The following is a 26,842-nucleotide window of genomic DNA, read 5'->3' as shown; positions in this document are numbered from 1 at the left end:
TTCGAGTGCCTCTAAATATTTTTTGATTTCTGGATTTGTGAAGCAAACTACTTTCTCCAACAAAGAATTAAGAAAAAGCAAATTCCATGCTTCAAGAGGCGTACTGACTTGTTTTGCTACATCAATTGGGCTCGGCAGGTACGATGTCGAAGGATTTCGTCGATGCTGAGATCGTTCACGTGTTGTCGTATACCATCTGTGCCCAGTTTTACCACGAATGACACTTGGTCTTCGACCGTGATTCGAATGGCTAGCTCCCCGAGTAATTGATCTTCCACGTCTTTGTTTTTTTCGGGAACTACTTTATCTAAATCTAAATCTTCAGACTCTACTTCCTCTGGTGGTTTGAATTCTTCATTGTCAGCACCTTCTTCCGACTCCGATCCGCTCATTCTCTCTAAATTATCATCTTCATCGGAAATACAATCGATTGCAGATTCTTTGGCAATCTCGGACTCCGATAATCTGTTCACTAGTGCTTCGACGCTTCTCAAATTATACATTTTCACTATTATCTGCTAAAAAATGCGACGCATAATTAAATTTTTGTTAAGCATTATCGAAAATTATATATCTAAGTTTTTATTGTTAAATTACGTTATTTATTCAAAAATTATATTATAATATGTGAATCAAAATTATTTTCGCAAAAAAAAAATAAAAATAACTCACCTGCACAAAACACGAACGGAAACTACAAACTGGGGTAGATTTTAACCCCACACAAGATTCACGTCTTCACTCTGTCACGCTAAACCAAAAACTGATGGGTTTCGCGACCTTCTTCTATTTTTAGTCTTTAACTGAATTATGGTATGCGTCTTCAATCGATTATGTCACTGACTAATCTAAAAACATACCCCAAAGTTTAACTGGGGTAGATAAATACCCCGGTTAGTAGTTCTAGGGTTAACGTGGTGCTAGATTTAAAAACGGACACAATGGGGGTTTGCTTAGAAAGGTTTCAGGAATCACCCCATTCAAGTAAGTGCGGTGGTAACGTTCCACCTATATACAGAGTATGATATCTCTTAATTGTCCTGAACCATTTTTTATGTTCATTATCTCAAATGAAAGCTATTTCTACACCATTTTAAGAATAGCTTTGCTTAAATCATAATAATACATAATTCACGATGATAAATCGGTTTAAAAATTGGGATGGCCAAGCTTGTTGTTTAACCTTTGGAGCGCCGGAAAGTCTTATATAAGACGGTCACGAAAAATTTTTACTTGCATGCGTGGGGTTCCTGGGACATTCAGTTAGTACCCCTCTGAAGTAATTTCATATTTGGCTAACAGATGGCCATTGTTGCATAACTCTTCTCGCTGGTAATGTCTTCTGCGCTAATACTACTTGTGCTCCAAAATCATCTCTACTTGCTTTATGCTTTACCTTTAGAACTTTTATCTAAATATTTTGTATCGGCTATCGGCTACTACTAGCTTAGTACTATTTACTTTATACGTTTATTCCTAAAAATAATGGCTAACACCGAAGAAATCATAATTTGGTCTAGTAATGAATCAGAGCCAGATTCTTCTAGTGATGAGCAGGCTGTAATAGAGATCAATGATGATGATTATGATACGGGTACATACTCTTCTGATATCAAATATGAGAGATTCTTTTATTTTTCAATAAAGGATTTCACCGGCTCATTTCAGGTTCATGATTCCTTCAGATGTTACAACCTACCTCTTGATTATTTTGAGCTCTTTTTTGACCATTTTTTCTTCGAAATGATCAAATCTCAAATGAATTTATATCAGGAACAAAACCCTGAACCTTATCGTTTGAATATGAAGGCTTGGGAACCAGTGACGATCAATGAGCTGCGAGTTTTCTTAGTTCTTACGATCAATATGGGTCATGTTCGAAAAAGTAAATTGGAAAACTATTGGAGTACAGATCGCTTATTATCAACTCCCATTTTCAACACTGTAATGTGTCAAAATAGGTATTTACAAATCCTGCGCTTTTTGCGTTTCGCAAATAATGACGAATTGGGAAATTATCCATTGAAAAAAGTGAAACCTGTAATCGATGATCATCGAGTCAAATTTTCGCGTACTATATCTCCGGGGAAGAATTTATGCATTAACGAAAGCCTAGTGTTGTGGAAAGGACGACTAATGTTCAAGCAATATCTTCCTTTAAAAAAGAACCGCTTTGGAATCAAAGTGTTTGAACTTGTTGATTGTAAATTTGGATTTCTAATTGATTTCATAGTTTACACAGGTTCCACTACTGATTTAAAAAAATGTGGCTTGGGGATTTCCGGAGATATAGTAGCTCATTTCCTTGTGCCGTATTTTCACATAGGCCATGTAATATATATTGATAATTGGTATTCATCTCCTCAATTAGCTGAATTCTTACATGATAAGGATACAGGAATGTGTGGTACACTTCGAACAAATCGGAAAAGCGTACCGAAATTGAATGCCAAATTGAACAAAGATCAAGTAGAAATTGCTCACAATGATGTGTGGCTTATTTTGAAATGGATGGACAAGAAAGAGATTTATATGATAACTACCGTGCATAAACTTGGATTTAGCTGTATCGTCAAAAAAGACTGGAAAACTGGGGAAATTATCATAAAACCTACGTGCATTTTAGAATATAATCAGAACATGGGGCAATTGACAATATAGATAGGCAATTGTCTTTGACTGAAACCACTAGAAAGTCCATGAAGTGGTATAGAAAATTTTTCTTCCATTTGGTAGATTTATCTCTGGCAAACGGTCACGCATTATATAATCAACGAGCGGACATTCCACTTTCTTTTCCAAAATTTCGATTGGAAGTAGTAAGGAATATGCTCGGTATTGATTCGAATCGTCATTCATCTTCCATCCAATCAAGCAATCTACGATTGACTGGTCGACATTTTGCTGTTCCAATTACCAATGAAGATTCATCAAAGGTTCTCCAACGTATGTGTAAACTTTGTTCAATATCGAATAAAAAACGCCGTTCCAGATTTGAATGCGACGTATGTCATGAAACACTCTGCCTTACACCATTCTTCTATGTATATCACACAAAATTGCATCTACCATAATAATGAAATTCATAAGAAAATAAAAAAAAAACGGTCCCTGTGCAAAAAGGGTAGTTTCTAGGTGTAGAAATAAAAAATTATTATTATCGTCTTCTCCACTCCCGAAAACCCCTATATTCAAATTAGTTTTAAATTTCAAAAATTTTAAAATTTTCTCCAATGTTAGCCGCCGGAACGTCTTATATAAGACGTTATTTCAAATCGCTGTTTTTTGGGGCTTAACATAAACAAATGTAAATTAATATTGCTGCTTTTCAAAGGGTAAAAATGTCGTCAAAACCCCGGCGTTCTAAAGGTTAAGTTACACGATAGTGCTCGGCGGTATGTACTCGCCGTCGAGACACTACCGTATCTCTTGCTTACTTAAATTTCTTTTGGTCAACCAATCTGAAATTTTGCTTGCAGTTTCTGAAAGTTCTTAACGGGATCCCTCAAGCCCTCTGTAGCCAACATTACGGAACGATAAACGAGAGAGAATTGTCCAGCGCTATTTTTCGACCGATTTCAATGTTTTTTGGCTTGTTGGAATCGTTAGGACTCGCACCGTGTCATAAATAAAGCTGTATTTTCCAAAAAACGTAAAAAAATAAAATTGTTTAAAAATTTGCATTAATAATATTTAAACGCAAAACAAATTGAAAAATCGAGCTTCTTTATGACGAGGTGCCAAACCTAACGATTCCAACAAGCGCAAAAACATTGAAATCGGTTGAGAAATAGAGCCGTACCATTGTCCCGCGTTTTTGAGGTGGACGAAAAGCAAAAATTTTTAGGAAGGAAGCTAGGCTTCCTCCCCTCTCGCGGCTCACGCTAACGTGTTCCCCCACTCCAGCATCGAAACTTACTACGAAGCTTTCCTCTCATATTTACGCTATTCTCCTATCTGTAGCTATACATATATAAATACGGCTAAAATAATGTTGAGAACATTTAATTTCGCCGATATAATGAAATTGCTAGAAAAGCAATTATCAGTTTGAAATAAAATTGTAGAAAAGGAGATTTCGTAATGCTTGAAATGTAGGGCATACGGCGAAACGCGGGACAATGGTACAGTCGTATTTTTCAACAGAATTTGATGAGACAAGTAATAATTAAAGCCATTCTTCATGTAGATTGTCCTAAAGAGCTCGCATTTTCGATAAAGCTTATAGTTTTTCAGCTACGAACGATTGAAGTTGCACGGCGCACAAATACATATTTCCTCTCTCGCTTAGATCAGCTGTTGCGCACGTCCATCTTCAATCGCTCATAACTGGAAAACTATAAGCTTTATCGAAAATTCGAGCTCTTTAGGACAATCTACATAAAGAATGGCTTTTGTTATGACTAGTCTCATGAAATTCTATTGAGAAATACGCCTGTACCATTGTCCCGCGTTTTGCCGTAATTTCAGGTCTTCAAGCGTCACTGACTCGTTCATTCTGCTATTTATTTCGGAACAAATAAAAGTAAGATTGCACATTGAGAAATTACATTAGAAGCTCTCGATAATGTACATGCTGCTATGAGTATTTCTTAATCTTATGAAGCTTGTCGTAGAAGGTGCAATGCAATAAATTTAGAAGGGCAATTTCGCGATTGAAAATAAGACCCACGTACATACATGGTAAACGCTATGTGTGTTTGTTTACAGTACACACACTCCACGAGTCACTAACACAGTCGCACCCATATGTATGTAGGCCTATTATGCTGGTTTAGATACGCTGGACAAGGCAACAAGCTGCAGAGAGGATAGGGGAAGCCAACTTTATTTACTCCGAGTACGCATCTTATTACAGTTTGCATTATAATGACCAAAAGAAGCGTTGCAAAATTATGAAAATATCATAAAAGCGTCTCCCCTTTTCACGCTCTATTCAATGATGCTACCCAAGTTGTTGGTGCATTTTTACTTTGCTCGGAATAAATAGCAGAATGAACGAGTCAGTGACGCTTGAAGACCTGAAATTCCGGCAAAACTTGGGACAATGGTACAGGCGTATTTCTCAATAGAATTTGATACGACTGGTCATAACTAAAGCCGTTCTTCATGTAGATTGTCCTAAAGAGCTCGCATTTTCGATAAAGCCTATAGTTTTCCAGTTATGAACGATTGAAGATGGACGTGCGCAACAGCTGATCTACGCGAGAGAAGAAATATGTATTTGTGCGCCGTGCAACTTCAAACGTTCATAGCTGAAAAACTATAAGCTTTATCGAAAATGCGAGCTCTTTAGGACAATCTACATGAAGAATGGCTTTAATTATTACTAGTCTCATCAAATTCTGTTGAAAAATACGACTGTACCATTGTCCCGCGTTTCGCCGTATGCCCTATATTTCAAGCATTACGAAATCTCCTTTTCTACAATTTTATTTCAAAATGATAATTGCATTTTTAGCAATTTCATTATATCGGCGAAATGAAATGTTCTCAACATTATTTTAGCGGTATTTATATGTGTATAGCTACAGATAGGGGAATAGCGTAAATAAGAGGAAAGCTTCGCAGTAAGTTTCGATGCTAGAGTGGGGGAACACGTTAGCGTGAGCCGCGAAAGGGGTGGAAGCCTAGCTTTCTTCCTAACAATTTTTGCTTTTCGTCCACCTCAAAAACGCGGGACAATGGTACGGCTCTATTTCTCAACCGATTTCAATGTTTTTGCGCTTGTTGGAATCGTTAGGTTTGGCACCTCGTCATAAAGAAGCTCGATTTTTCGATTTGTTTTGCGTATAAATAATATTAATGCGAATTTTTAAACAATTTTATTTTTTTTACGTTTTTTGGAAAATACGGCTTTATTTATGACAAAGTGCGAGTCCTAACGATTCCAACAAGCCCAAAAACATTGAGAAATCGGTTGAAAAATAGCGCTGGACAATTCTCCCTCGTTTTTCGTTCCGTAATATTGGCTACAGAGGGCTTAAGGGATCCCGTTAACATAATAAATTGGAAAGTTTTTTTTTTATCTTTTTGCACTTTTACATCATTGCACTCTATTTCAATTAATCGTTTTTGACCGTATTCTATAATGACCCCTATATATAATCTGGAAACTTTGAAGTCGAATATTATTGAAATATCGTCAGCAAAAAATATAAAAAATCTGAGGTATTTGAATATACTAGAACAACACACACACACATATTCTGCTAGTTTCTCTTCCTTTATTCTCTTCATTTTTGCGTAATACAGAAATCTTCTTAACTTCAAATTCTGTAGCAGCGTAAATAAGGTGCACCTCCTAATCACTTCAGTTTAATTGAAGTTAATACAGGGATTTATAGAAAAATTTCAAATCAGCTTCAAAAATAGCATTACAAATTATATAATTTCCTTTAAAATACTCATTGTATTCTTATCTTTCTTCGATCCACTTTCTGAAGTCAACGCTGTTTAAAAGAATATGTTTAAGATTTTTAAAATATTTCCATTACAAATATTATAAAGAAACACTAAATTTTAAATATATTTTATTCGTATAATCTATAGTTCACATTAAATCCATTGTAAAAAGAATTTATGAAAACAATTATATTAGACAGTTATTTCAGAAACACAAAAATATTTATACTCATTTTCGCATTATTATTCGTTGCTTATTAAACTGAATAATTAATTTATTTTCCTTTGTTTTAGAAAAGGGGTTACGATACCTTCTCAAAGGAGATATGTAGGTTATTACGCAAAATTAATTCAAGAAGGTTTAAATTATCAACCCGCTACCTTAATTCTGCGGCAAATCCAATTAGATCCAGTTCCAATTTTTAACGGCGGACAAGGCTGTACGTATAAATAAAGCATTACTGTTTAAAAGAGTTTGACTGCCTTAATAAAATATAAATGTATTGAAAATATTTAATCAGTTGATTTTAGTAGTTGATGCAATTTATTTAAAATACTCAAATTTGTATTTGTTGAAAATAGTTTTTTATTTTAATAAGTTAGTGAAGCTTGGAAATTTTTATTGCAAACTAATCATTTCATAAAAGAAAATTTAATTTACTAATTTGTTGCAGATTTGTACTTTGTGATCTCAGAATCTAATAATAGAGTATTCAGTTCAGAATTATATGAAATAAGGAAAGGCATGCATTCTATTTGTATGTCATTGCAACACAATGTCGCCATCACAGGAGACATCCGAGTAGACTTCTTCAATAGGCCAAAAATGAAGAGAAAAGTATGTTCACCTTTGATATTATATAAAAGATTCTATTTTAACATATTTTAGAAACACAGAGTGTCCCATTTTAAAATATCCAGGTAAATGTTTTGAAAATTATGCAAATTTTTAAACAAAATTAAATACAAAAGTTGTTTGACTTTGAGGAAGAAATAAGATGATGGTATTGGTTTGACCTTTAAAAGTCATTTGGAGGTCACACGAAGGTAACTTTAATATTTTGGAATGGAACCCCATTTGTTTTAAATATTCTTGTAGTCGACCTCACACGTACTTTCCAAAGCACTATACTGTTTTACTTTTTCATCAGTCGTTCATTTGATGTTGTAATTTGAAAGTAGACGAAGGTGAACCATTTTAAACATTCACGCGGATATCTTAGAAGCAATGCATTATTTCAAAAAATGCTTTAGAGAGAAATTGTAGGGTTCAAAGAGGATCAACTAACGGTGACTTTGCCGTTGATCCTTTTTGAACCCTACAATTTCTCTCTAAAGCATTTTTTGAAATAATGCATTGCTTCTAAGATATCCGCGTGAATGTTTAAAATGGTTTACCTTCGTCTACTTTCAAATTACAACATCAAATGAACGACTGATGAAAAAGTAAAACAGTATAGTGCTTTGGAAAGTACGTGTGAGGTCGACTACAAGAATATTTAAAACAAATGGGGTTTCCATTCCAAAATGTTAAAGTTACCTTCGTGTGACCTCCAAATGACTTTTAAAGGTCAAACCACTACCATCATCTTATTTCTCCCTCAAAGTCAAACAACTTTTGTATTTAATTTTGTTTAAAAATTTGTATAATTTTCAAAATATTTATCTGGATGTTTTAAATGGGACGCCCTGTATATTTATACCGTTATAGTTAGATTATTTTATATTTAAAACAAAACAAAATTTCTTATGTGGGATGTACATAATAACCCTTGTACAATTTTAAATTTTAAAGCAGAAAAGATTTTTAAAATTCACGTATTCTGGTTTAGTTCAAAGGAGATGTGTGTGTGATAAAAAAAAAGTTGTAATACAGTAATAGATTGGGTCTGATAGAATGGAGTGGTTAAAAATAGTAGTTACACATCTGCCCAGGATGCATTTACTGCTTTCATTGCCTTAGTTAATTCAAATATTTACAAGATATTTGAATTTCAAATTATATAAAGTCAAACGTTAACGCAATAATTCTCTGTAAGGGGTAATTCCTAACATTTTTTCAAGCAAAACCGCGTTGTGTCTGTTTTTTAATCTAGTCCTTAATTAAGAAGAGGTAGAGGATGACATTTTGTTCGCCTTTATGTATCGCTTTTACGAATAAAATGGCGTGCGCATGTAAGTATCACAAGTAATAAGTATAACAGAAGTTGCTGCTGATGTTTCACTCTTCTCTTTTATTGATTATTTACGTTATTTGAAATTGAATTCGTTTTCTCGCGAAAACCCTTACGCTTACGTGTAATTTACCTACGGCGAATCTTGGCTAATTGTGATCGTGTATCCCCATGCGGTTCACTTTCGGATACTAATTCATTATTAGACAAATTAGGATATTGCAATTTAAACACTGTGAAGATTGTACAAGACAAACTAAATCTGTGCTGTAGAATGATCAATAGAAAGCAAATGTAGCAGATCAGTAACAAGGTCTCACGGAGCCCGAAGTAATCAATAAAAGGGAAGAGTGAAACGTCAGCAGCAATTTCTGTCTTATACCAATCACTTGTAACACGTACATGCGCACCCCATTTTATTCGTAAAGGTGATTAATGAAGGTGTACAAAATGTCATTCTCTATCTCTTCTTAACTAGGGACTAGATTAAAAAACTGGTAGCGGGATTTTGCTTGAAAAATCCTATTAATTACTCCTACAGGGAAGTGTGGCATTGACCATTCCAGCCTGTATGTGTATAATGAAACATGGAAGGTTTACTCCTTGGAACAGCAGATAAAAGACCTGACTCCGAGATGAAAACGCTTATAAAATTTTTAAATATAGTTAATATTTTCAGAATTACTTAATAATAGTATTTTTTAGGTGAAAACTCTATATAAATTGTGTTATAGAGCTTAGTAAATACTGATACTATTAAAATAGTTTCTAAGAGTTATTTGTAAATATGATTATAATGATGGAAAAAGTCTCTAAAATTTCAATAACGGATAATCTGTATATGATTGATTGATAACAGATGGGGAAATTATCAATGGCTCGCTGCTTCTCTCTATCATTCTTGTTACCCTTTTTTATAATATGAATTCATTTGTCATCGTAGAAATTTTGAACTGAAAGTAAGAAAGGAATAGCATATTTTTCTCTCTATCTCTCTTATACACACTTACAAACGTTGAATCATTAACCGTGTTTTAATCGACACTGCTAATAATGAATCTGCCTGTATTGTTTTATGAGAGAGAGAGAGAGAGAGAGAGAGAGAGAGAGAGAAATAGATAGGATGGGCTACTTCTTTCTCACGCTAATTACACCAATTCTTAGATTGAAAATTGAATTTATTTTATGAAAAAGTGTAGCAAGGATGACAGAAAAAGCAGCGGGTCATTATACATACTTTTCTAATACTGATCAGTAAATCGTATGCGCATTGTCCGTCTTCTCGAATTTGATGAATATTGCTATGATCTACTATATCTAGCGGTCCTTATTGAAGAATCCGTCTAGGGGTGATTCGTTAGATTGATAACCTATAATAGTATATTGTGTTACAAGGGACGAAAGTTGCCGTTTGCAGATAAGTGTGAAGTTGGCGGCACGAGCGAAGCGAGTGCTGCCATCACACGAGTCAAAACGGCAATTTCGTCCCGCGTAATACACGATACTTTTTATTACAAGTGCATTAAAGATACTTAGAAAAGGGAAGGATAACAATTAAGCACAGGGGCGAAACACTCGAAGGGGGTGCAGGGGGCGAAGCCCTCATAAGCAACGCTAAGAATAAAAATTACAAGTTTTTTATTTTTTAGTATGGGTAGAATGTAATAACAAATATGAAGCAGACGACTCCATTTAGTAATTATATATAAAAATGTAAGTTTTCAAAGCATATACTTTATTAAACTAAAAGCTGTATTTCTTTTTACAAATTATAATTAATATATTAATTTATATATTAAATGCACCAATTTTCAATATAAATAACAGCAATTAATAGTAAGCATTACCATAACATTAACTTCAATGAAGTTTGGAACATTAGAATGGTATTAGCTTTATCCTAACGATATTGAACAGTTGTTAAAAACAATAGAGATTGGTTGCTTCTTTTCAACATTTTTTTGACTAGTCCTTCCTCATTCAAAGGTTTGACAATTTTATTTAAAAGTGTTGTCAAAGTCTCAGGTTTCATTTTTTTACTATTTGGTGGCTCTTATTCTACATTTTCCTTATTTTCTAGGAGTTGTAGATTGATCGCAGAATTGATTATATTTCCTATTTTTCTTTTGTTTCCAATAGATTCTTTGATGTAGCCTTCAGCTATTGAGTCTGACCTCCATCTACCATGTCTTCTAATCGTTGTGATGTTAGCCCCAGCGTCAGCGAGAATTATTGCAGAGGTCCTTCGAAAAGTATGTCCTGTATACAATTCAGGATTCTTTAACTGCAGGAAACTAAAATATAATCATGTGTTACTAATTTACAAAAACGTCTTATAATATTCGTATTATAATACTTATTTTGCTATTTGTTTGGGCATTGAAGAAAACTTATTTTTTCCAAGAGATTGGGCTGTGCATTTTCCATGCTGATAATTTAAGAAGAACCTTTTTGTTTCAGACTTCTGAGGTCGCAAAGCAGTATATTTTTGTACGATACAGTAAAATTTCCCTTCGATGACAAATTTTCTCGGCATATTGTTCTTTGTAATGGGAATTTTGACCAAAAACATTTGAACATGCTCTTCTACATTGTTTGTAGATAAATTCGTCAGTTCGCATCCTCTTAATGCACCACAAATGCCAAAAATTAGTACTACCTGAACGTAAAAATAATTCATTCTAATGTTTATTCTACACATATTTTTATTTTTTTCTTGTTAGTTCTACTTATAATAAAACTTTTAAATACCTTAGTTGGTAAATATTCCACGCCTGGAGCATTTGTTAAAAATTGTTCTATATGTTCAGGTGAGAGCATACTTCATTTTTTACACTCATAACTGACAGATTGTCGTTTCAGATATATAACAACTTTGTTATATTCACTAATGTCCAGGTTATGGTTTATTAAAATAGTACTTTTTAACATTGATAAGTGGGACCAAAGCGTTGAAGCTTTCCATTTCTCAGAGAGTTCGGAAAAATAAATCAGCATAACTTTTTCTGATATAGTTGTAATATTGTGTAATTTTTGCCACTTTAAGAATTCGTTATAAGCAGCGTTATACCGTTCGTTAGATTTTGCTGGCAACAAATTTTGCATTATATTGTGCGCCATTTTATCAACATTTTCTTCACTAAAGCCATTTTTGTTATTGGTGTTCATTATTTTTATACGTCCTCCCTTACCACAATTAGCAAAAATTAATCAAGCTGTTTGAAAGTTTATCACAGTGAACGTTTGACTGTCGTTTGATATACGTGTTACATTGGTTACAGTACTCGCTTTTGTTTTTTTTTTTAACGATTTATCGAAAATTGCTATGACTACGCATCATGTTCAGTATAATATACTAATTCCTCCCCGAAAATAACTTCCCAAGGGACGAAAATGAGAAAATCTGTATCTGCACATGTGCGAACTATACCAGCATGAAAACGGCTGATTTCGACCCGCAAAACTGCTCTGAAAACAGTCGTTTTACATGCACGTATGATAAAAAATTAATTATGTAACTAGTTAAATATGAAGAACAAAAAATATTGTATAATAGTTTTTTGCCGATATTATAAAAGACAATAAGAGACTTGTGGAATAACTTGCATAAACAAGAAAGAATTTTTGAAATTGGCGCCTTAGCGAATAACCCAAGCGAGCGAGGAAGGGTATGAGAGTGGAAGAATAAGACACTGTGTATCGAGACACGAACCAGGAAGGTACTTACGTAGTAGCGGCATATTATGAAAGATACTTTGCAATACTATAATAAAGTAATTTTATATAGAAGGTTTATTTTTAATATTATTTACCACAGACTTAATGATTATTCTACCATTATATTGATTATTAATGTTTATCGATTTAAGTAATAACTTATGTAGATTTTTGGCTTATACATATATTGTTATATGTCTTAGAAAATGTTGATTATATTACAAAATATTATAAGTTTTTCCTTCACAGAATCTGATATTTCCTTCTCTATTCCAAGAAAATAAGTCATTCGTATGATACGCTACATATGTCAATGCGAGCTAATATATGTTTAGTAACTCTCACACACATTCATGCACGGATCAAATATCGCATAAGTGTAGAATTCTACAAATAGCCTCAATTTGTTTCAAAATTGTACCTAATAGTTTTTGAGTAAAAAAGTTGAATCTGCAAGAACGAACCTGGTGATAATAATTGTATTTTTGTATAACTTCTTTTTGGGAAAACAAAAATTTTATAAATACTAAATTTGTCTACTTTTTCCTAAAGAACAGATTGCAATTGACCTTGTTGTAGAGATTCGATGAAAATAGAAAAAATTTTTCATGCAACCAAATCTAAAGTATTTATTTCGGGCTTGGTCTATACGAAAAAGTCAATAAACGACTGAACAATTTATCAAAACAAATGCAGAGCATACCACAGAAACGTAGACGAAAACAGTATATTTGTTGCAACAGTTACTATAATAATGTATACTAGCTTTATCTTGTTATGTCTGCATTCGTTCTGTCAAACAAGACAGTAATCTATCAATTACACCCCGTAGGAAAAATGTTTTTTCCTCTTTTACTATTCCTGAGGTGTACCTGAAAATTCATGTACACCTTGAAAACTGCTAATTTCTCATAAATTGCTCGGACCTATCAATAGTGATTTTAAGATATAATCTTTGGTGAAGTTCATTTCTAATAAATGTAAGTAGTGACGGGAAAGTAGAGAGAAATAATGTTTCTTTTTAAATAGCTACCACACCTTTTCCAATGTACATATGAAAACTTTGGTATTTTCTCATTAATTTCATACGTAGTATGAATGGGGTTTATAAAAATAATTTTCATGAAAAAATCATAGTTTTAATTTCTCTTTTTGAACAAGATAGCTAAGTCCAACAATCGCTAGAATTTCATATCAATACAGAAGTATTTGCGATACAAGAATCTTAGTAGTAATATCATCAGTATAAACTATTGAACCTCACTGTAGGGTATGCCATACGTCAGATAAATGTTCGATATTGCATAAATAAATTAATTTGCATCTTCTAATTCTATATCTAATAAAAATATGCTGATCCTACATGGGGGGCGGGGTTTGCGTAGCTCGACTAGAAAATGATAATTTTTATCATTTTTTTACATCTAACGAAACATTATATAATCGATTCGCTGTTTTCACCGTTAACTATCTGTATGTATTTCTAAAAATATTTACATATTTTGTTTTAATAAATATATTGAAGCAAAATGTAATAAGACGATAACATTATGGCATTCGCATGAGCTTCCTCAAACGGTATGAGATGTAATCTCCTCTAAATATAAAAAACTCAGTACCTTTCTTGTAATTATATTAATAATATCCCATCTGTATAAGCAAATTGTCGTATCGAAAATGCTATAATTAAAAAATAAATAATTTCTGAAAAATTTATTCAATTTTGGCTTTCTCTTTTTGCTTGTCGAATGTGTAAAGTATTAATTCACGAAATATTTTCAAAGATATAGCTTCATATAGAAGGCAATTTTACTACTTTCAAAACAAAATGAAAAATCGAAATAGTTCCAGAGCGTTTAGAGTTCTCTGGCATGCCAATTTTAAGGAAGTCATTTTCAGTAAACCCGTTTATATAACTTCTGTTACGCGAGTAGGTTTGCCATTTATAACCCCGGACACATTGGACACATTTAAGTAAAGGCCAATATTATTGGAAGCAGTTCAATAGAAACAATGTAATTTATCACATACTTAATAAAATTATAAACATACTTATTAAAAGGGGATGCATTGAGCAACTCAAACTCTATTGAAGTTTATCTTTAAACTATTAGGAACATAAATTTTCTTATACCAACTAAATTTACCCTTTTGACTGTGTTGAAAGGCGCTACAAAGTAGGTTTCTTAAAATTATAACAAAAAATTCATAAAAAATATATATTGTTACGTGGCAAAATCTCCTCGATTGCTTCTCGCGTAGAGCAAAATATACGCTATAACTTGGGAACGCATAAAACAACAAAATAAGTACGGAATATTAATAAGTCCGGGGACACATAAAATAAATACTTAGACACGACTCACGATCATGACCCTATCTTCAAAAGACAAAACGCAAAAGCGATAATCGTTGGGCGCCAGGTCCATGTAGACCATTTCTCTATTAAGTTACTCCGAAAGATACTCAAAAGTCCTAATTGCTGGGCTAGCTCGATCCCTAGCTGGTAAACGGTGAGGGGCAGGGTTAGGAGAGGTTTCTGCCGATGCTTAAAGAAAGTCGCTAAAACACGATGCGATAATTCAGCTAAATAAAATGCGCGAGCGATAAACAATATCATTTCGTTTATTCATAACCGTCCTGGGATTTACAAGTAAGCCTTCTCGGGCTAACAGGAACATTTCCTATGATCGATATCGGTAATCATCATTACATTGATCAACAATTTAGAAAATACTCTACTTATCTCAAACGCTACAAGAACGGACAATTTATTCAGCAACACGGTAAGTGAATCAGGGAAGGAGTTGATGCCCTATGACACTCAATCTCGGTTCATCAACTCTTTAAATAATACGAAACGCGGGCTATTTCGTCCCGGAAAACTCTACTAAAGAATCTATGATTATATCGAGCCTAAGACCAGCGGGCCAGTAACCCTCGATGCGCGACATCGCCAAACACTACGTAATTTTGAGAAATTTGATTATTTTCCCCAATTAACTCCCAAAACTCCAATATCGAAAATATTCAGCATATTCCCCTCAAGAATATTCGACTACGATCATACGAAATCGGAAATATAATAATTTACGTTAATAAATAGCGGTTAAAATCAAATATAAGAATAACAAAGACAATGGACAAATTGTTCTCTCTGAATGGTCGACCTGGGGAGAAGCACTCACCAGACGATGATCGTTCACCTCAGATTTTCGGCAGTTGGAAAAGCCGAATTCCTTCCTCGAAAGAAGTATATGAGTCATGTTTCTCTCGGTCGCCTCACGATATCGGCAGAATTCACGGAATGCCTCGTTGGAATAGGCTGCTCTCTAAAATAGGCCAGGAAGCTCCGGAGGTCCAGACGGGAATCATCGATAATCAGCAACACTCACGGCAGCTCGCGATCATCCCCACTCTTCAATTAGCAGATTCGGAAATTGATCGAGTACCGGAAAATCCCGAGGATCCACGATGGTTAGCGATCCTCTTCTAATACTCTTCTCTCTTTATTCTGCTTCCACTGGTCAGGATGTCCTTAGACGACTCGCAATATTTACCTCTTTCGATATCGATAGAGTAGGCTATAAGCTTACGTTTTGCATGAACAAGTGATGGATTAAAGCTTTACTCGAGTAAGAACAACTACTCGTCACAATCTCGATGTCGTTATTATTCGGTGGTAATTTTCAGCTATTTCTTGGATTTCTTCCTCTGTCGTCTTCCTCCTTTCTCCCAGTTACAACCCCCAATCCTGCGATATCGGGATATTCAAGGCCACAATGCATGCCTGAAGCCTCGGCCGCCATGCACCCAGATCCAATACTTGGGACGGCACCAGGCCGCCAAGTCTTGTGGCCGGTTCCTACGTCCGGTAAGGCCTCCTCGTGGATTGGTTTGGACCTTGATGTTCCAAAAGGGTAGAATGGGGAGTTCTATGCTCTTGACGTTAGACTAATGGCAGGTGAGATTGAACCGGGTTCCCCAGAACGAAGTCGACGATCAGAGTTGCTGGAGAAGGACGGTCTCGGCATTCGTAGACGATAGTTGGTGATTGCGGAGCTAAATTGGAAGGTCCCTCGATGTTATGGGTCAGTCCGTCGGCCAAGCTGCATAGTAGGATTTCCGGAAGATGACGATGAGGTGCGAGTTCCCTCGTTGGTCGGTGAAGTGTCCGATGAGGCCCTCGGCCAGGTCATCACATAGAGACTTATAACAATAGTACATAGATGACAAATAAATCATGACCGCAGTCACGCATCGATATTGGTAATAAAGCGGTAATTACAATAAATTGGGGAATAGTTCTTAATTCCAAACCTTTATTGTGGAGGGATTTCCCTTTGGCATCCTGAGTCCTCCTGGCCTTATACTAATTATGTGAACTATATGTTACTGGCTGTTAAGGTATTAACGATAATATTCACAAAATGATAATATAAGCAATTTATAATAACGATATCGGAAATATGAGCTAGAAAAGACTCATTCATTTTGCTTTGTGACGTTCCCAAGTCTCCAGAATTGGCCACGTCACAATATATACAGCTTATATTTTTGTTGCTCTTATAAATATTGAAAAATAGGCTTTTTAGTGCTCTAAAGAAGAGTTGTATGAGTAAATTGAAACCAGCAAGAAATAAATATATCTGAAACTGTGAATGATTCTTTTTAAAAACTAATTTAGGTGTTGAAAAACAAGTTTTAAATTGTTCTACCCACGGAGAAGTTTCAAAGTTCGTTAGACAATGACAGGTCTATCAGCTCTCTCGCTTTAGAAGGGATATGTGTCCTTGTCTGACGCACTTTGAAACTTCTCCGTTGGTAAAACAGTTTCAAATTTGTTTTTCAATAACTAAATTAGTTTTTCAAAACAATCTTCCACATTTTTAGGTATATTTGTTTCTTATTGGTTTCAATTTACTCGTACAACTCTTATTTAGAGCGCTACAAAGCCTATTTAACAATATTATTATGAGCAACAAAAATATATGTATTTATAATTCTTGTAAATTTTTTTTTTGTGATTTTGAGAAACCGACTTTGTAGCGCCGCCCTTCAGCACAGTGAAAATAGTAAATTTGGTCTCAAAAGAAAGTTCATATTCTTAATAGTTTCGGAAATAAACTTGAATATAGTTTGAGTCGCTCAATGCATCCCCTGAAGCTTCATTATAATACGCTTAAAAAAGTATATTATTCGGGAAAAAGATTACAGGATAGCAAACCTAGTTACGGAAGAAGTCTGATCCATTAGAGATTTTATTTAGATTCCTTATTTATGTACTTACAATTTATTTAGTTTCAGAAAATGCTCAACCATCTAAAAGTACATTTAAAGAATAACAAACAAAGTCGAAATTTTTTTTTATACATATACAGGGTGTAACGAAACGAACGCCTTTTCTCGTAACAGGAGGTTCGAGGTAAAAACTCGAGTGCACGTGCAAAATTTCGTTTGAATCGTTCAAGGGGTTTAAAAGTTATTTCCATTTAAAAATCACCCTTTTTCGGTCCTTTTCGAACGACTTTAACTGCACAATGGAAAGTGGAGAAAGTGAAAAAACAATTGACGAACACCCCGTTAGAAAGAAAATATTAAGGTGAATGAAGAAAATGATTAAATAAGCGCACACATTTATTGAATGAACCTCCTTATAGCCGCCATACAAAACGAGGGAGAATGCAGAGTTGGGAAGAAGAAACGTTCAAAAAAATCTTCAGTGCTGCCAACCGACTCTATAATTTTCACTTAACACAAACTATATCACGCAGGATTGCCACATTTCAATATTCTATTGCTCTATGGTATTCTAACAGAAAAAATTATAGATCGCACGCAATAATACATTTCTTATTTATTTCTTTTATCTAGCTATTAGATTAATTTAAAAAATAGCAATATCCTTTTTCATTACAATTATAATTCAATTCAGTACAAGTATCATTGAATGAATTGATGGAAAGAACGAGTAGACGCAATGAAAAGGAAAGTATCAAAAACTGAAATGTCGCGCAAGCGCACTGATAAATTAATAGACGATGCAGGATAGCATTCTCTTTATACTAACGAAGCTAAAGAGAATGATGTAAAATCATTGCATTGATGATAGAGAAAAATGAAACTTACCCATTTAATGTTCTCCAACTTCCCTTACATTGAAGTTTTTGAAACGTCTTCAAATTGGCTCCTCGATGATTTTCAGCAGAAAGCACAATATCATTGATCTTTTATTTAAACACTCGCGAATTTAAACAAATTAGGTATTAACCTACGTTACTTCAAAACACTAGTTAATTTGACACTTTCCAACTATTTGAAGTAGGCTGATAAAAAGTGGTCGAAATTAATTATTGATTATTCTTTCTGTCTGTCTCTCTCTTCAGCCTACTTCAAACAGTTCAAAAGTGTTAAATTAATCAGTGTTGTGAGGAAACGTAGGTTAATACTCATTTCATTAAATTCACGAGTGATTAAAGGCAAAAGCAATAGTAGTGCTTTGTGAAAATCATCGAGGAGCCAGCCTGAAACTTTTCCAAAACTCCGATTTGAAGGAATTTGGTGAACATTAAATCGGTGAGTTTAATTTTCTCATTATTGATGCATTCATTTTAAATCATTCTTTTTAGCTTCATCAGCAGAAAGAGAACGCTTTCATGCATTCCTTGAGTTAACATAATAGTGCGCTCTTTACATCTTAGCCACTGTTACTTTTATTTTCATTACGTCAACTCGTTCTTTCAATCAATTTAGTCAATGATACTTGTACTAAATTGAATTGGAATTATAATAAAAAGGATTTCACTATTTTTTAATTAAGCTATTAGCTAGATTAAAGAAATAAATAGGAAATGTATTATCGCGCGCGACCGACAATTTTTTCTTTCTAGCGAGGTGTTCATCAATTGTTTTTTCGCTTTCTCCACTTTCCATTGTGCAGTTAAAGTCGTTCGAAAAGGACCGTAAAAGGGTGATTTTTAAATGGAAATAACTTTTAAACTTCTTGAACGATTCGAACGAAATTTTACACGTGCACTCGGATTGTCACTCCGAATCTCCAGTTACAAAAAAAGGCGGTAGTTTCGTTACACCCTGTATTCTAAGGTGGTTACAAAAAAATTCTTTATTTTTAATTGGTCAAGATTATTAAGAAATAGCATGTAATATTTTTTGTAGATTTTCTAGATTCCGTTACATATTGGCGAATTCATTTTTAATGTTAAAAATGTGTTCTTTGGGGGTATTTTTTTTTCTTATTAAACAAAATATTGCCACTAACTCCAATCCCACAAAACACAAGCTTCGCTTGTAAAAAAAAAACGGCAATTATATTAATCGTCTTGCATAAATAATATAATAAAATAAAATATTCGAATTAAAAAAATTAGTGAAATCCACACACAAATGTTAGGCAAGTATATATTTTTACTGTAGCAAAAGTTAAAATTTTGAAAAATTAATAGTAACACAACAAAGTGATATGCCGGACCCATAATGTTCATACCTAAGTCGCTTTCTTACAATACAAGTGTTGCTTCTCGTAATTAAGAAATATGGCTATTTAATGCCATTGCATACAACGGGCCCGGCAAGTAACTTTGTTGTGTTACTATTATTTTTTCAAAATTTTAAATTTGCTACAGTAAAAATGTATACTTGCCTAACATTTGGATTTCACTAATTTTTTTAATTCGAATATTTTATTTTATTATATTATTTATGCTAGATGATTAGTGCACTTACCTCCTTTTATTACAAGTGAAGCTTGTTTTTTGTGGGATCTTATAACGTTTTGTAAGAATATAGAAATTAAAAGTAAATAATTGTTTTAATTAATATAATCTAAAAAATTATTTTCCAATGTCCACGTTGTTGCAAAATGTAAAGCTTCAATTGAAGATATTAATTTAATAATCTATGAATTAAAATACAAAATAATTCAATGATGAATTTTTATCATAATTACACTTTTAGACACTTCTCTTATAATATTAACTGACTATATTTGAATTATATTTCTAAGATTTTATGCCAAAAAAAAAAACCTGCAAGTTTTTTTATAAAATGCTAATTAATCAAAATTTAATGCATTTTGAAAAGAAATTAAAATACAAGGCTCTAAATTCACATAATCATGATGTGAATTTAGTAATTTTTTTATATATTTTGAATGGAAAATGGGCCTTAAAGCTTTACATGTTGATAACATTAATGAAAATTAATCACTTTTTGACATTTTTTGAGGGTCTGGTCTTGCGCATAAAATTTGCTTTCTACCATATATCATACAGAAATTATATCATTTTATTGTAGTTTTGAATTTGCAACACTTGAATACAGAATTTAATAACTGCATTCTGGATAAGAAATTAAAGAAATACAGTACGTATTATGTCCTAAGAAATTTATGGTCTAATATCTACCAGATTTGTATTGGGTATTAAATATTTTATTCAATATGTTTTCTGAAATCTGTTGAGCTTATTACCTATTATTCGTCAAAATGTTTTAAAATCAATTTAAAGATGTTTTTATTGTTAATTCATAGACCATACATAATGCAAAAGACCTTTATTATTTTTTCACCAACTTGATATTTAGATGATTTTAACACGGTGTACAGTATGTGATATTTGCAAATATTCTGTTGATTTCGAAACCATCTAATTTAATGTTAGTAATAAATGAACAGCTATTTCTATAGTCTACATTTTTAAATCATAAATGTTTTACTGGCTATACTATTTAATTTTCTAGCTTATGCGATTGCAGACACTGTTATATTTATTAACTACTGCAAATTAAACCTAGTGTTATTGGTATAATGTAACAATCAACTATTCGTTACTTTTACTGATAGTTTTCTTTTATCTTACATTTCCTCTTGTCGGAAACCCTAATGAGATCAGTGGGAAAAGGAAAGCTTAATTGAAAGACAGTAATTGTGATTATTCAAATTTTCTCCATATTTGTTCTATGGCAGATGGGTAAAAATCCTACGAACTTGGTAGGCAAAAACCCATTTTCGCATCCGAATTAAGAGGGAGAAAACCCACGAACGTGGTGAGAGCCCTTTACAAACTGATGTACTTACAGTCTGGTTACAATTTCTAGATGTTTATTTACAAATGTTTACTTACAAGATCCTCAGCCTTTTGTCACACGCACAAACGCACCACTTGTACTGTATCTGTTTTTGTATTTCATTTTTAATTTTAGGTACATGAACTTTTTTACAAGTTTATACTTATTCTGTGAAATACACTTTTATTTATTATAATGAATTAACTTTTAAATACGTCTCACCCTTTGAAACGACGTTATTGGGTAAAACCTTCCCATCGTATCGTAGTCAAAAGATGGCCAATTTTCGTCTGACCTCTAAGCAGTCTTCGTAACGAATCTCTCGTCACCTTCGTGACGGTTCGGATCAAACCCGATCTGGCTCGTATAGACTCACCTAGTTCGAGAGTTGATCGCAACCCCACCTTCTTGGCGATCTCTTATTCTATCACCATAATGCTGTCTGTATTTATCAACAGCGCAACGTACCACCACTCTATTGGTTGACTAAAGTAATAATCACACACACACTCTCACACATGACAATGAATAGATCAAGATATCACGGTTCTTATCTATCGGTAAAGACTATAATATCGATAATGATTCTTCGTCCGTATGCTATGCTGTCCCAATCTACAATGTTCGATCGATCCTCGATCCCTTCTCATCCTTCACTATCACGTGACGTCATACGTCATACGAACGCGAAAGGGCGCTAGATGTCGTCGCGCGGAAACGTCCGAAAATCCACGAGTCCTGCAGGGCCGTATTTGCATGTTAGAGCGGGTGGTAGAAAGTACGGAACACCTAGAGTTAACTGTGCTTATATATATATATATATATATTAATAGACTACAGTTGTTTTTCAAAAGATTTTTTTTTCATAAAATTAGAGACTCTACTATTTTTAATAAAATCAGGAATGCTAGATTATTATTTATTAATAACATTTATTCATACTAATTTTATGATAGGACATATACCAAATTTATATAATTTATTTGGAGACAATAATAATTTCTGTTTACATTAACCCTTTGAGGGGTATATTTTTTTAAAAAAGAGGGAAATGTTCCGAGTGTAATTGCATAATAAACATATTGATGTTAACAATTCATACACTTTTGTGCAAATTTCGTATAACTTAGATACCCTAGAGTCTTAACAGTATTTTGGCCCCATAGGAACTATAAAAGTTCATTCGAATAACAGAAAAGTGTAAAAAAAGCTTGGTGTATCATATATGATACACCGTCTTTAAAGGGTTAATTAGAGAAACGTAAATAAATATTTGGTTTAAATATTCTTTTATATTATCATTGAATATTAAATAACGATAAGCAAATATTCATCTACTTTTCTCTAATCATAGTAATAAGAAAGTTTTATTGTCTCCAGTAAGATTGTTTGAATGTATGCATGATATAACCTTTTGAATAGTTGGTATCCATATCGGTTTGAAAAAAAGAAAAATTAAAACATGAATTTCGTTGTTGATTTCAATGTCTCAAAGTATAGCATATATGATTTTTTAAATACCTTAACAATTTCTACCAATTAATAAACTCCTGATACTGATTGATGCACATTAATTTTGAACGTAAACTTCTCATTATCAATGTTAGGAATATAAATCTCAGGTTATTCAGTCAGTTCTATCCTCTGTAATGTTGTAAATATAAATTTTAGCGTATCTAGTCACTTCTGTCCTTCACAATGAAAAAAGGTTGTTTTATTTTAATTTAATCTGAAAAAGCAACTCCACAAAGTACCACAAAGTTTACTGCATTCTATATTGTAAAATAGATAGTTATACTTATCTAATTACTGGTTCCTCTTATTATAATTAACTGAAGGTTTTGGTGGATTTACTAAATTGACACTTTTAACCCTTACGTGCCCAACCGGGTACCCGTGTACCCTTTTACACATATAAATGATCATAACTTTTAAACCAATTGAAGTATCGAATTAGCGCTTCAAATCTCCATTGTTTAGAGCTTTCTGAAATAAGAACAATAATGAAAAACTAAAATATATATATTTTTTTTTATGAAATGTTGAGCACAAAAGTTTACATATCGCTGGGTGCCACCCAGGGAACCCGAGTACCCACTAAGCTTTTATCAATGTTTTTGCTGAGTATTTACTTATAATCAATTCTTTTTTAGTAGAAGAGCTTATAAATAAACAATTACAATAGCTTAGGCTATAAAATATTATTCGATAGTATTTTTTCAAGCGAGCCGTATTCTTAGGAAATTACCCATGCTAATCTATACCGAATGTCAAAACTGATTCACGCGCTACCTGAGGCAAACTCCCTGACCCTGCTTATAAATTTGTTTACAGACATAAAACCGGAATTTAAGTATGAAAAATATTACAAAAAACTCGACTTTAATGCCTATTAAATACATATAAATTATATAAAGGTTAATTCTTTACAGATAAAGTCGAAGAAAGGAAAAATGTGTAGTGGATACCCGAGTACCCTGGGTGGGCAACAACGTTGGTAAGGCTGGGTGGGCACATAAGGGTTAATCACAAGCTAGCCTCACTGCATAAGGTTAATTAGGTACACACACTGTTGACAGCACAGATGAAATGGGAGATTGCTTATAGTGAGGTCCTAAAAAAATCCTTGCCTGTAGACGGCACTGTTGATCGTAAACCTCGAGAAATCTATAAACCACTAACGCCATCTGTCGGCCGCGAATGAGAAGCACTTTGTTAGGCACACACACTATTACTGTGGTGCGTATGCGTGTGTAGCCTCCTTCGATCAACATCGCTCAGTTTCTGCCAGCTTCGGTATACGTCGAGTTCGAGAGAGAGCGGCATAGTTTTCTAGGATCTCTCTCTCTCTCTCTCTCTCTCTCTCTCTCTCTCTCTCTCTCTCTCACCTTCGTTTAGCCGACAAGTCGAGTAAAATTCCTTTTCGTCCGTCTGCTTCAATCCTCGATCATACAAACCCCAGATTCGAGTTCGATTCCATCCAATAACTTTTTTTTATCGTAGAATGTTTATATATTGCCATGAACATATTAGATTAAAAAATATGTAAAAATGGGTTTTTAATATTCTATAGTTACGCTTAAAATATCTTTATTAAGTCTTACACTTTAAATATTCTTATAAAAATTTAATTTTTATTTTATTATTAATTCAAATAAGTTATTAATGACTACTACCAATATTCAAAAATTATAAAAAAAGGAAAAAGAAAAAGAGTCGAAGAGAGGTTTCGAACCCGGGCTCACCGGTTCCAAAAGCCGAAACCTTACCACATGCGCTATGAGATATTTAAGGAAACAGATGATAAACTTGTATAAACTTTATAGCTACAAATTCACGTACACCTTTTTGTTACACTAGTATACCTTCTTTCAATATATTTATAATTTGTACTATATGAAATTATATCAAATGTAGGAAAATATTATTAGGTTAATTATGACCCTAGACATCTACTATATTATTTAGACATCTTTTAAATTTGAAAAAATCAATTCAGGCTTTTTGACTGAATTAGTAATTCTGAAATGTCAAATAATATTTAAAACGCAATGTGAAACAAAACATTTCACTTTTGTATTTACATCGCATGCCATTTTATTTTACCTACATATTTTTTCATTTCCTTTTAGAACTTGGGTTTTCTTTCGAAAATATTGTATTTTTCGTTCCATTACATGGTTTAACGAGTTACATCTTAATATTTATTACTCTACAAATTCACCGCTTCGATTATTTAAATTAATATTTCAGTATAATTACAAGCTTATCTTTTTCTAAACGCACAATTATTAATAACCAGAACAAATTAATGTTTTATGCGTCTCTGTAAATTAATTTAAGAGTCAAAATGGCAAATTTTTAGAAAATGTATTAACGATTCTAGGGCCATATAATTAACATAATAATATTTTCATACATTTGGTTTATTTTCACAGTACAAAGTAGAAATATATCGAAAGAAGGTATACTTATATTTGTGTAACAAGGGTAGTACGCGAATTTGTAGCTATAAAGTTTATGCAAGTTTATCATCTATATCCTAAAATTTCTCATAGCGCATGCGGTAAGGTTTCGGTTTTTGAAACTGGTGAGCCCGGGTTCGAGACCTCTTCGACTCTTCTTCTTTTTCCTTTTTTTATAATTTTGGAATATTTGTAGTAGTCATTAATAACTTATTTGAATTAATAATAAAATAAAAATTAAATTTTTATAAGAATATTTAAAATGTAAGACTTAATAAAGATATTTTGAGCGTAACTATGAAATATTAAAACCCCATTTATACATATTTTTTAATCTAATATGTTCATGGCAATGTATAAACATTCAACAATAAAAAAAAATTATTGGATAGGATCGAACTCACAAATTTAGGGTTTGTAAGATCGAGAATTGAAGCAGACGGATGAAAAGGAATTTTACTCGACTCGTTGGCTAAACGAAAGTGAGATCGAGAGGGAGAGAAAGGTCTGAGAAAACTATGCCGGTCTCTCTCTCTCTCTCTCTCTCTCTCGAACTCGACGTATACCGAAGCTGGCCGAAGCTGAGCGATGTTAACCGAAGAAGGACGCACACACATATGCACCACAGTAATGGTGTGTATGCCTGACAAAGTGCTCATTCGCGTCCGACAAATGGCGTTAGTGGTTTTATGGAATTTTCGACGTTTACGATCATCAACGCCGCCTACCGGCAAGGATTATTTTAGGACCTCACCATGAACAATCTCCCGTTTCATTTCTGTTGTCAGTACGTCAGATCAAAATTCGAGCGAGACTACACTTGATATAAACTCATTATCATTAACATAGGGAGAAAAACTGTCAAAGTCAAAAATACGTTGGCAGCATAGCAGTAGAAAAATGACGTCAAAGCGACTAATTTCAGGGCGAAGACATCCGCGATACATTGAAGAAGAAGACGAAGAAGAAGAATCATCTTGTTTTTGTATATATATAGACAACAGAGCATGAGACCCCTTGATTACGTGAACCGATTTTGACGTTCAAGGTCTCATTTGAAAGCTTTTATAAAACTTAATTTAGGGAGATTTTGCTTAAATTATATTAATATATCATTCATGGAAAAATATCAGTTTGAGAATTGGAACGGCTAAGCTTACTGTATATTATACAGGGCTTGTTTCAAAACTCACTGCCAGCACTGCGAAGTACAATATTAATGTTCCAAAATTGAACACAGTACACTTTTAGAGCATTGCTTTATATTAATTACGTCACAAATTTTGTCGTCATTTCCTGCTGCGACTTATTGAGACTACTTCTTTTAAAAAGGTGAAGCAGTTACAATCGATCGAGCCGAAGGAGGTGCGTAAAATGCGCGAAAATACGTGATTTAAATATCAGAGAGTCGTAAAAAGATATAAGTCATGGAATTGGCTGGAATCATTCGAATATGACTTCCTCTAATGACTAATATACTTTTACTAGATGTCAGTT

The 26,842-nt window shown here is 33.4% G+C and overlaps 1 protein-coding gene across 3 annotated transcripts in view; it reads left to right on the top strand.

Moving 5' to 3' along the window:
• Positions 1-26,842, top strand: part of Pten (phosphatase and tensin-like protein) — a 126,150-nt gene that overhangs the window by 74,626 nt on the left and 24,682 nt on the right. For all 3 annotated transcript variants that reach the window (XM_066740436.1, XM_066740437.1, XM_066740439.1), the window contains 2 exons: positions 6,700-6,845; positions 7,080-7,243. In XM_066740436.1, coding sequence (XP_066596533.1) covers positions 6,700-6,845; positions 7,080-7,243 — 310 coding nt within the window. The remainder of the gene's footprint in view (positions 1-6,699; positions 6,846-7,079; positions 7,244-26,842) is intronic.

The sequence above is a fragment of the Prorops nasuta genome, unplaced genomic scaffold, assembly GCF_024137725.1.
Source record: "Prorops nasuta isolate Cenicafe-Biocafe unplaced genomic scaffold, Cenicafe_Pnas_1.2 PNAS00023, whole genome shotgun sequence".
Taxonomy (NCBI): domain Eukaryota; kingdom Metazoa; phylum Arthropoda; class Insecta; order Hymenoptera; family Bethylidae; genus Prorops; species Prorops nasuta.
Note: the sequence above shows the minus strand (reverse complement) of the source record. Positions and strands in the feature narration are given on the sequence as shown.